Here is a 12,776-nt window from a genome sequence, read left to right on the forward strand (position 1 = left end):
TCAGAATTCAGGAAGTAAAGTACTTACATCCATCAGTGTTGAACTCTGTGTTGCCCAAGGCCAACAACAGCGTCATGTCCACTATGTGCCTCATATACAGCAAATCCCAGCACTCCTTTATGACTAAGACACAAATGCTGATCAACGTGGCCTTTAAAAAGTCATTCTGCTCAAAAACAAATACAGTTGTAGAGTGAAAGAATGATAAATCAGATATGTGGTTGAAACTGACTCTCTGGGGGATTTTATGTTGTTTATAATCCAAAAATGTTTTTCGCATTTGAGAGAGGTCACCAACATGGCATTAAAAAAGTCAAACTGAAATCCCCTTAACCAGATAACAGCATGCTAGTCTATGCAGGCTTACAGAGAGATTTAGGTTTAAGCGTAGCTTCATTTTGTGGGGCATTGTTGCAAAAGCTTTGCTCCACGTACATAACATACAGCATTAAAATTGTATATAGCATCAAGTCAACCTTTGATTCATCTGACCTGCTACGTATAGCACCTAACAAGCTATTAGCTCCAAAGCTATAATGAATGGCCAGTTTATATTAGCTAAGAACACCATTAGTTTACAGTTGGTTATGGATGAGAGGTCCTCTGTTTAGTCCATCTACGGCTATAAACACCTGTCATATCGCGCTGTCCTGGAACAGATGTGTACTCTGAATGCCTGTCCCTCTCTGGTCCCCAACCATGCACCCGACAATTACTTTGCGGTGCAATTGCTGACTTTGTGAAAAAAGGCAGACATTAATAATTCATAAAAGACCCGATCCAAATTCTTTCTGCCTGCTTTGTGAGAGCCAGCTTTTTCTTGGCAAAAATTCTCATTAGAATTGTATGTGGGATATTTAGACCAGGAACGTCATGAATACTGTCATTTCTTCAGACAGACCCATCACTGATCATAAAAAACCAAAATGCAGAAACAAGACGCATTCGACCTTGAAACAGAACAGTGTTTATTAAAAAAAAAAAAAAAACTATTATAAATTCAGCCCGGGGGAAAGCACGTGGTTAAATCTACGCTGTGATGTTTCCGCATCTTTGATCTTTCCGCATTAACCGTTTCCGTTCTGTGTGCCCCGCGCCGTGGCAGAACTCATCTCACAGGCCTCCGGCTGAAACGCAAACGAATTAGTTTTGACATGTGGGTTGCAGGACTCATAGAAAGCCAATACAGGACCGCTAATCAAATAACCGTGCGAGACGTCCCAAGCTCATGCAAGGCGATACTGCTGTCTGCAGCGTACCTAGTACAGTTAGCAAACCAATGAGGGCGTAAAGAAATCTGAGACTGTATTTTCTCTTTTGCACAGCAATAAAATAATTTTTAATATATATACTAAAATATGAAAGTATTATGTACAGACAGCTGATCATTATGGCAAAATAATAATGTTCCTGTATAGCTGGAATACCTACTGATAAAAAAGCAAATCTGGCTGAATTAAAGCATCTGCCGGATATAAGTGTAACAGTTATAATTACAACATCTGCTATGACACAAAAGCCCAGTGTCCTTTTTAAGACTTCAAACAGTGACATGTATGTCTGCACACTAAAAATGTCCACTACAGTGATCAAAAATGAATAGCCGAGGCTCGAGAGCATATAAATCCCACCCGAAACTCCTACTCTAATCTTCAGAACCACGGAGAGCGCCAGCAGCGTGCCAATGTCGTGACTGATCTCTCTCTCTCTCTCTCTCTCTCTCTCTCTCTCTCTCTCTCTCTCTCTCGTTTAGATATAGGAGATTTAGCTGCCTCTTAATGAGAAGTTTCTTTGGCTACCTGCAGAATTATCAAAGGACCAGGTTGTTTGTGTTTGCATCACATGAAGGGATTTCACTTTGACATCACTGTGAAGAAATACATAAAGGACGCATTGTTTAAAGCGACAATGTATATGTGACCCTGTCTATGATCTAATTGTGAGATTAGGAGCATCAAAACTTGATTCAATCATCGATTTCACATTGATTTCAATCTTTGAAATGACCTTACTCAGTCAGGAAGATTTTATAAGCAGTCTTAAGGCCAAACAAGGCCAAGTTCCCCCTCCATATACCTCAAACAGGAAGTCGTAATGTATAAAGCCACTCATTTCAGCCTGTGGGAGGGACTTGTCCTCAGACTGCCAGACTCCAAGTTGAATGCTTAGTCTTATGTCGGTACAAACACTGTGCCAATCAATCAAAGCACTACAGATGTCAGCAGTTTTATATCACTTTCAGACAGCCCTTATTCTGAAGTGTCTGGGAATGCATCATAATTCTCTTTGATTTTATAATATAGGTACTTTTATTCTGTTAGATTTGTCTTTTGTTGTTTTTTGTCATATTTAAGCTAATTTGCAATAGTCTGGAGAGGTTTATTATTGTTGACAGCCTTATTTGATTTGTGGATGCTTGCAGGTAAACGTTACATTAATGTTTAAATGTTGAAAAGATCTCAAACATTTGAGTTGGTCTGTTGTAGTTAGGCCTTTCGCGATAATGACTATATCGACTTATCGCACAATAAGTGAACATGACCTCGGTGGGGGCGATATATTGCCATTGTGTTTACACGTATGTTTGTTTGCATAAAAATGAATGCCATTAGCATTTTAGCCTATCGCAATTGGCTCTGGATCCACATGTGCGCACACAGGCACACAAACACACAGAGCGGACGGTGACAGGTGAAGAGAGCATTACTCGAGCTGAAATTTCGTGTTTTTCTGGTGAATACATACAGTTTGAAAGAATAAATCTGACCAGAATTGGTTTCAAGGCTAAAACTCGCATCTCTGATGTGAATGAGATGCGAGGAGAGGAAATTAACGTAAACGAGCCAGCATGTCTACTTGAACTTAATGGCGCATACTTACAGATGCGACCAGAGTAACACTGATTAAAGCAATTAACCTCGTGACGCTGGGATTTATACTGAACATCACTATTAGCAGTTATATTTATTTTTAAGTTTTTAATATTTTGAATATTATTTTTTTCTTACATTCCAATTTCATATTCATATTTAATTTTTTTCATCTTAATATTCTTAAATATCAAAAATGTGTTTTTAAAACTGATTTACATGCATTATTATGCTATTTTATTGTCATATATAATCAGTGAAATGGTCTAAACAAGACAATACTATGAACTATTGACATTATTTCTGTGGCAATTAAAGGCGGGGTGCATGATCTCTGAAAGCCAATGTTGATATTTGAAATCACTTAAACAAACACGCCCCTACCTCAATAGAATCTGGCCCTCTTTTGATAGACCCGCCCCACGCGTACGCAACCCAGGCAACGATGTCGGTTAGTAGACATGCCCCTTACTGCTGATTGGCTACAAGTGTGTTTTGGTAGTCGGCCACACTCCCTTTATCAAAGTGTTTTTCAAAAATCCTTACTGTTACAACAACAGAATTTATAAAACCTAATTTGTAGTATTTAACTGCAAAAGCTTACAAAAACCTTTAAACCACACTTAATAGCTTTAAAAGGGTTCTTAACAGTGATGTAATATGTGACCCTGGGCCACAAAATCAGTCTTAAGGGTAAATTTTTTTAATAAATAAGCTTTACATTGATGTATGGTTTGTTAGGATATGACATTTGGCCGAGATACAAATAAAAAAAACTAAATATTGAGAAAATCACCTTTAAAGCTAACGTAACACACGCTGTTTCTGCATTTCTGATGTTAATCTGGAGTAACTATAGAGTAGTATTACATCCTTTTTATCCCCGAAGAGTCTTTAGTTTAATCAGATTCATAAAAGAAAGATTAGCTTTACCGAATCTTTCCGATACATACGAAAAAATGAAGGAGGAGTTATACCGCGGGAGGAGCGAGTATGAGTCATGCAACACTATACAACACTGTTTTAACTTAAGATTCACTACATGTTCGTGTCATTTATATGCACGCGCCTATTTCCAACATAAGACAGAAGTCTTACTTACCGCGTGCAACTTGTTATGACCTGGTTGGGAAAATCCAGCGCATCAAACACACACGCAAAACTCCGCTGCTACCCCGGATAATAAACTATATCCATTGTTTTCATAAGGCTGGCTTTCTTCTCATTACATCCAAAAACACACTTCTTCATTCGTGCCATTGTTGAGTTTTGAAATGAAACAAAGCTGTGTCGCGTGATAAGATGTTTGCAAATTCTAGCGTCTCCCGCTGATTGACGGGTGGGCGGGGTTTTCCGGGGGAAGTGCCCATATAAAGAAGTGATACGTATAGAAAACCCCTGTAACATCAGGTAGACCTGTAATTGAAAAAACTTTCCGAAACTTGTACGAACCCTGGCAAAGTGCATTTGGCACAGAAATACTCTGTAACACGCCTAACTGCTTTTTTGACATTAACTGTGTTAATAAGTCAGAATGCTTGAAATACCATTGAACCACCCCTTTAAATTAAATCCTTATCAGCATATTACTAATGATAAACACATTGTTATATATTTAATGTAAAATATTTACTAAATATCTTTATGAAACAAAATCTTTAATAGTCTAATGATTATTGGCATAAAAAATAAAAAGATTTGGGCCATACCATGTATTGTTGGCTATTGCTACAAATATGTACCTGTGCTACTTATGACTGGTTTTATGATCCATTTTTTTAGAACCATTTTTGGTCACCCAAAGAACATTTTTACTCAGGTCCCTGGTTCGAGCCTTGGCTGTGTCAGGAGGTCTGTCTGTTTGGATTTTGCATGTTCATCCTGTGTTAGTGTGGGGTTACTCCGGGTATTCCGGTTTCCTCCCACACTCTAAAGTCACACAGGTTATGTGAAATGAAGATGACAAATTGTCCATCCCCGACTTGCGTGTGAATTAACTTGTGTATGGATTAACCAGTTCTTGCCATGAATATATCGTGCCCTGGATGCTGGAGTGGTGTAAATAAATAAAAAGTTAATAAATAAAAAAGTTCTGTGGATGTTAAAGGTTCTTTATGGAACCATACAGGCTGACAAAACATTTTTGGATGCAAACCTGCATTTAATAAGGATGTGTGTGTGAGTGTCTGTATGAAAACTACAATGTAATTGTTTAGGACAAACACACTGACTTTTATTTGGTGTGTGTTGGATTTTTTTGAGCTAATCCCATCAGTTTAGAATTGTGTTTGATCTACATATCACACAGATGCTGCTTGACAATATAAAGCATGCATCAGACAGATGTTGGCCAACTGTCGTCCTCTCCGCACAGCACAACATCTGAATGACAACAGCGCAGACCTGTGAAAATGAATCAGCGTCTGTTCTCACTCCAACTTCTCGATCTCTCTCACATGCATGCTCTCTATTCGTCTACAAGTATCGCTCTCTTGATAAAAATAATCCTTAATACACTTTTAATTCACCATTATAAATCCAAAACAATGGTACCCTTGGAAAACAAAGGGAGTTTACGGCCTTGTAATAAGTTTGGTAATAAAAATACTCCAAAGCGTTGTTAAAGTTTCAAACGATAGACAGACAGACGGGTGGGCAGATGGATGGTAGCAAGGCTGTTTGCAACCCAGTCGAGTTTATGTAAATTAAAATGGGGGCTGGGAAAATCCACCAAACACAACTCCAGCCCTATCGAGCCATCCAGACATGAGATCAATACAGGACGAGGGGATGAGGGACGCTCACATATGGCAGAATGTGTATGCATGTAGCTACCAAGAAGAGAGGGCTGATAATGTAACGCCAAAAAGGAGAAGTAAAGAGGGCGAGTATGAATAAGAGGTGGGAGAGATGGTGAGATAGCGGAAGCAGCATGGTGAGCTCTCTGTGTGTGTGTGGCACAGTTCTAGAACATTAGCCAGGATGAATCATTGAAGGGATAGTGGTTACATCACAGGTGACCTCACGGAGGGGGAAAAGTACAGGAGTGATCAGGTCTAGTATGACAGTCTAAAAAATATCTTTTTTGTGTGAATACAAACCATTCAGCTCTGCTGCATGTGAAGAGAGAGAGAGCGCTGTCCCAGATTTCAGCACCATGGAGAGAGGCATTATGATCCTTAGTTGTAAGCATGAGAGCAGAAACCTCATCTGGAATCAGTTTATGAGGCAATGTCTGTTTGAAGATGCTGATGTCGCTTACCTTCCTCCTTTTGAAAACAAAACACTATAATGATTAGAAATGCGGTTTTACCAGTGACACCAGTTTGAGATCACCCATCACCACTCTCATGGCCTGCAACTTTATGGTTGTTGTTGGTCAGCTGTGTCGTCTAATGAAAGATCCAAGATGGTGATCCATCAAGAGCATTGACAGAAAGATCAGGCTGCCAGGTCCATAAAGGACATTTTACGGAACCCAGCATCCCCTTATATTGTTGGCACGGTCACTGATAAATAACACTGCTGGCGGCTAAATTGATGGACATTGTGATACCTCATGGACATGAAGATAGATGAGATGAATACTTAGTCCCATGAGGCTCCATCACAATAAGAGAAGTAATGGAGCCAGGATCATGGCTGCCAAAAGCACTTCTCCCCTTGTTGCCATTATGGCACATCCTGTGGTTGGCGATGGATGATGATGGCTATGCTGATGGCGATCACAGCTGTAATCATGGTGTTCTGTACCTACAGTTATTGTTATACTCGTGTGACTGTAAACAATATTTCTTAGACAAATTAGCAAGCTCATGTAAGAGGTTGAAAAGCATTAAGCCTACTCTAGTAACACAAATGAGTTGATCGAAAAGAAAGAATTGGGTGTGTCAGTTTATCTCATTTTATACCACAGGTCCGTTGAATGCTTGAATCTGATTGGCTGATGAACGTTCTAAGGTGTGCAAATATTTTCTGGGAAACGCACAGCGAAAGTAGTTCCAGGCAGCTCTCTTGAACGCATAGTTAACTGTAATAAAGGACTAACAAAAACAACATGACATACGATTTTCTGAGGGAATAACAGCGCTGTTTAGAGATGCACAGAGGTAGCCTCATTCACACAATCTCTCTCGCTTGCTCGCCCTCTCTCTCTCTCTCTCTCTCGCTCGCTATTCTCTTTTTCTTCCTTTCTTTCTCTCTCTGTGTCTCTGTCGCTCTCACTTTCTTTCTAATAACTTCATTAATAACTGCATTAGAATCCTATCAATGGCTCAAGCCTCCATTGCAAGCTTTAAAATGACGTTTTGGAACAAAGCAAAAGAGCCGTTGGATGAGACGCAGAAGAAATAGTCCTACTGACAATAACGATTTAAGTACAAAAACCGGACGAATCCCTTCAAATATATCATGTGGTCAATGTCTTAAGGTGTGGTAACCGTAGTATAAGCAGAATAATTGACTCCGGGCTGGTGAATTATTGAAAAATATTGATTATTGACTGCTTCGCATCGTGGCCGCATCACCACCTTGGGTATGCATTATTTGTCTAATAATTCAACAGCCCGTCGTCGATTATTCCTTACAGATCCTATTAAATACCCGTCATATGTATGTATTCATTTTTCTTTTTTGTTACTCACCCTCATAATGTGGCACCAAAGCAATGAAAAATGCATTGAGGGCCACTAAAAGGGCCAGTCTGAGCCCTATTTTTCTTTATACAATGTTTCTCACTACACTGTCAGGAAGAAACAGAGCTGAATTCATGAGGCAACTCTCCAAACTCTAGAGAAACCTAAGGATAGCAGACTCAGCAGTGTATCCCTAAGTTTTACATCTGCAGCTCTGCAAAAATCCTGCAACAGAACCGAAATCTTCATTCTTAAGTATATTGGTGATTCATGGTGTAACTGTCTGCTGTAGTTTCTTACTTGTTGCCTTTTTTCGCAGGTACATACCAGGGCCAATGGGTGGGAGGCATGCGGCACGGATACGGCGTACGGCAGAGCGTTCCGTACGGTATGGCGGCCGTCATCCGTTCACCTCTCCGTACCTCCATAAACTCTCTACGCTCCGAGCACAGTAACGGCACAGCGCTGCTGACCGGAGATCGACCGCCCGTGGCTGGTGTGGGGGGCGGAGGCGTCCTTGCGGCGGGCAGCCCTGCAGTGTCCCGCGGGGGCTTCGTTCTGACGGCCCACAGTGAAGCAGAGCTTTTGAAAAACAAAAAGAAGGGCCTGTTCCGTCGTTCACTCTTGAGTGGCCTCAAACTGCGAAAATCGGAGTCCAAAAGCTCGTTGGCCAGCCAGAGAAGCAAGCAGAGTTCCTTTCGGAGCGAAGCTGGCATGAGTACGGTCAGCTCCGCCGCATCCGACATCAACTCGACCATCAGCCTCGGGGAGGGGGAGAGCGAGCTGCCAGTGGGTGACGATGACGTGGATGCCACTACCACGGAGAGTTACACAGGCGAATGGAAGAATGACAAGAGGACGGGCTGCGGGGTGAGCAGGCGATCTGACGGACTGCACTATCAGGGAGAGTGGTTGGGCAACAAGAGGCATGGGTACGGATGCACCACCTTTCCTGATGGCACTAAAGAAGAGGGAAAATACAAACAGAACGTGCTAGTTAGCGGCAAACGCAAGAACCTCATTCCTCTACGTGCCAGCAAGATTCGCGAGAAAGTGGACAGAGCGGTAGAAGCAGCAGACAAGGCCGCCGACATTGCAAAGCAAAAGGCGGAAATTGCACTTTCAAGGTAAGATTAAGGATTCTGTTATCATGATAGTCAAATTTTTCTTGCCAACAAGTGATGATGTTTTTAAAGAAAGCCTACACTCTAAAAACAAATGCTGGGTTACTTTCAATCCAGCATTGGGTAAAAAAAAGGGACAAGCCCACCATGTTAGGTTGTAATTTAGCCTATGCTGGGTTGTTTTAACCCATTGTTTTTTGGGTTAATTTATTTGGGCTCATTCCCTTTTTTAAGATGTCAAATAAATCTTTGGTGTCCCCAAAGTACTTATGTGAAGTTTGTGAGCAAAACTGTGCCGTGTCCTTTAACATGCAAATGAGCTGATCTCTGCACTAAATGGCAGTGCTGTGGTTGGATAAAGAGGCGATATTATCCCCTTCTGACAACTTTTTTTCACATACTTCTGGAGAATGGTTTACCAAAACTAAGTTACTAGGTTGTTCTTATTCACATTCTCCAGGTTGATAAAAGCACTGGGGACCCAATTATAGCACTTAAACATGGAAAGTCAAGATTTTCATGGTATGTCCCCTTTAAAAAGATTTTATGATGTTATAATGTTTGATGTCGCAGGGGTGTGGCAAGGGTGGGTGACTGGTCTGTAATTTTTCAGCTGAAAAATACAAAAAGTTTACAAATGCCTAAGATGGTTTGCTAGCAGGTCTTCAAGATTGATCAGGTTGATTTGTTGGCAAGTATTATTGGGATTTTAAAGTCTGTGTAAAGTCATTTCAGAGAATTGTTTCTAAACACATTATAATGTTAGCGTTTATTTGCCGTATTTTTCGGCCTATATAGGCTAAGCCGCGTTTTTTTTTCATAACTTGGCTGGTGCTGTGTCTTACAGTCAGGTGCGCCTTGTCAGTCAGTATGAATAAATTTTGACATTTATGAGGCAAGAGACAACATTACCGCCTACAGCCGCGAGAGTCCGCCATATGCTGCTTTTGTATTTATGTAATTCAATGGATTCTGTAATGTGGAATGACGAGTATAGGAACTTTACGCTAGTTGGCTTTTTCGGTTAATTTAGCCTATTCACCCTTCCATGTACACTCTGTATGCTATGGTTTGTCGTTTAAATTACTGATAATATTACTTTTAACGTACAGACATCTATTAAGCCTGCTGTTCTGTGCTGTTGTTTAGTTGAATAACTTGCCTTTCCAGATTAAATGTCTGTTCTTTGGCTTGGATTTTGTAAAATAATTTTCTAAATAATTTTCGACGTATAGTCCACTTTGACTTATATATGTTATTTCGTCTTAATAACGCATTTTTGAATGATGCGCCTTATACTCTGGTGCACCTTATAGTCCGGAAAGTACGGTAGGTTGTAGCGGTATTTGAAAGTTGAGAGAGATATAGCAGCTTTGCTGCGAGTGGGCGTGTTTCAGCGCTGCCAGAGGACACGCCCTCAGTGTTTGTGAGCAGGGAATCATAACTTATTTTATTTATTTGGCTTTTTTATCATTCAAATTTGGCTGGGTGGTTAATAACAAAATTTTTCTGTGGTGTCACAAGATGAGAACTCATTTAAAGGTCCCGTTCTTTCTGTGTTTTTAAAGCTTTGATTTTGCTTACACTGCGCAATATAACATGTGTTCATGTTTCACGTGTAAAAAAACATGGTATTTTTCACACAATTTACTTATCTATATAGCAGTGTTTTCACTGTCCTCAAAACGGGCTGATGTCTTTCTTATTATATAAAATCCTTCCTTCATAAATACGTAATGAGTTGTGATTGTGTAGTTTGTTTAGTGTGTTGTGATTGACAGCAGCTTAGCTTAGCAGAGCCATTTGAGCCAAAGCTGGCGACTGACGTATTCCTGTGGGCGGAGTTTAGTCAAAAACTGTTTTATTGACGTCATTCAATCGGGAAGTAGAGGCTGTAGTCCAAACCGGATGTTCGCTGTAGGCTTTGAAAAACGAATTCTGTTAAAGAAAATATATCGCCTGGCAGTGAACTTTGAGTTTTATCATTTTGCAGGTATTATTTCTGCTCTAACAGCAACATCACACACTAACTAAAGTTTGAAAAATGGGATCAGGAAGAATGTGACCTTTAATATCGGACTTACATGGACTTTAAGCACGTTTCCATTGGCCAGTATAAGTTTGATGAAAAGGAACAACAAAACAAAGATACGTGCATGCAAAAAATAATCACACATATGTTTTCCATACATAATATTTTATATATAGATTTTTCTCAAATGTTAAGTAAACGTATATATTTGCTAATAAGAGTTTAAACTAGATCCATATCTAAATGTTTGGCATAGCTACAGCTGTATTTCCTCCAAATAGATGTCAATGCACTATTTCTAGTGTGTTCCTATTACCACAACAACTCGCACCTGCTTCTGTCTGAGCTAACATCATTCAACAACATATATCCTATCTTCCTCTCACTGAGCATCCAAACACAGGGCCATATTTCTAGCGGTTGCTTGAGACTTGTTAAATAGGCTTTGGTGCTGATGCTGTGCGGTGTGGTTGCTAAGGAAACATGAATGATTTGTGTTGGTCTCAGCGTAGAGAGAGAATACATAAGTTCACTTAATGAGAGTTATGTAGATTCTGGGTGTATCAGCAGACAGACTGATGTCTGTATTGATGCAGAGCAACAGTGCCACAATCAATAACATGGACATGCCGGATGACATAGTCATAAATTGCCCGATGCTGTTAGTGCGTGTGTGTCGGTGAGTGTTGTGTGTGTGTGTGTGTGTGTGTGTGTGTGTGTGTGTGTGTGTGTGTGTGTGTGTGTGTATGTGCGTGCGTGTGTGTGCTTATTAAGTGAATAGGGGTTGGTTGAAAATTGAATGCAAATTAAAAAACAGAAGCATTGTTTATATCATTGTCTGTTTTCCTGGTTTTCCTGGTATCTGATTTGTGAATGTGCTCCACTGCTGCAACTGGTTACATTTTATTTTCTCTACTTCACATCAGCTTTGTATGAGGAACAGACCAAATTTAAAAGATTAGTCCATTTTCTTAAAAACAAATCCTCATAATTTACTCACTACCATGTCATCCAAAATGTTGATGTCTTTTTTTGTTCAGTCGAGAAGATATCTTGTTTTTTGATGAAAACATTACAGGATTTTTCTCATTTTAATGAACTTTAATGGACCCCAACACGTAACAGTTGTAATGCAGTTTAAAATTGCAATTTCAAAGGAGTTTCAAATGACTCTTAACGATCCCAAACAACGCATAAGGGTCTTATCTAGCAAAACGATTGTCAATTTTGACAAGAAAAATAAAAAATATGCACTTTTAAACCACAACTTCTCGTCTATCTCCGGTCCTGTGACGCGCCAGCGCAACCTTACGTAATTGCATAATGCCATGGAAAGGTCACGTGTTACATATATGTAACTAAGCCAAAAATGCACATTTGCGGACCATTTTAAAGAATGAACTGACACGAAGACATTAATTAGTATCATTCCACATATAACAATGTTGGAACGGTCCTCTTTCTCCACACTTGTAAACACTGGGGCGTAGTTTCAATACGTCATCGGTGACCTCTTTACGTGATGACGTATTACGCAAGGTCGCACTGGCGCGTCACACAGCTGGAGGAAGACGAGAAGTTGTGGTTTAAAAGTGCATATTTTTTATTTTTCTTGTCAAAAATGACAATCGTTTCGCTAGATAAGACCCTTATGTCTCGTTTGAGATCGTTTGAGTCTTTTGAAACTGCTATTTTAGACTGCATTAAAACTGTTATGTGTTGGTGTCCATTAAAGTCCATTAAAATGAGAAAAATCCTGGAATGCTTTCCTCAAAAAACATAATTTCTTCTCGACTAAACAAACAAAGACATCAACATTTTGGAGGACATGGTGGTGAAGAAATTATCTGGATTTTTTTTACGAAAATGGACTAATCCTTTAAATTATTATTTGCTGATAATTTAGCTCTCCAGTTGGAAAACTTGATCTTTGAGTCAGTGAGTTGAATTAGCGAATTGAATCAGTATGATTTCTGAATTATTCATTTTAAAATTATTCTTTTCTATAAAACGATCATGCGATCTCGACTTCAAATCATTGACAAAGTGGAAACAGCATACAGGTTTAGAAATATGTGACCCTGGACCACAAAAGCAGTCAGCTGAATTAATTAAA

At 39.7% G+C, this 12,776-nt stretch overlaps 1 protein-coding gene across 2 annotated transcripts in view; it reads left to right on the top strand.

Annotated features, from left to right (window-relative positions):
- The window catches only part of jph3b (junctophilin 3b), a 55,429-nt gene that overhangs the window by 12,315 nt on the left and 30,338 nt on the right, over positions 1 to 12,776 (top strand). For both annotated transcript variants that reach the window (XM_055191807.2, XM_055191806.2), the window contains exon 2: positions 7,824 to 8,631. In XM_055191807.2, coding sequence (XP_055047782.1) covers positions 7,853 to 8,631 — 779 coding nt within the window. In that variant the 5' untranslated portion in view covers positions 7,824 to 7,852. The remainder of the gene's footprint in view (positions 1 to 7,823; positions 8,632 to 12,776) is intronic.

Source organism: Misgurnus anguillicaudatus, chromosome 6 (assembly GCF_027580225.2).
Source record: "Misgurnus anguillicaudatus chromosome 6, ASM2758022v2, whole genome shotgun sequence".
NCBI classification, from domain to species: Eukaryota; Metazoa; Chordata; class Actinopteri; order Cypriniformes; family Cobitidae; genus Misgurnus; species Misgurnus anguillicaudatus.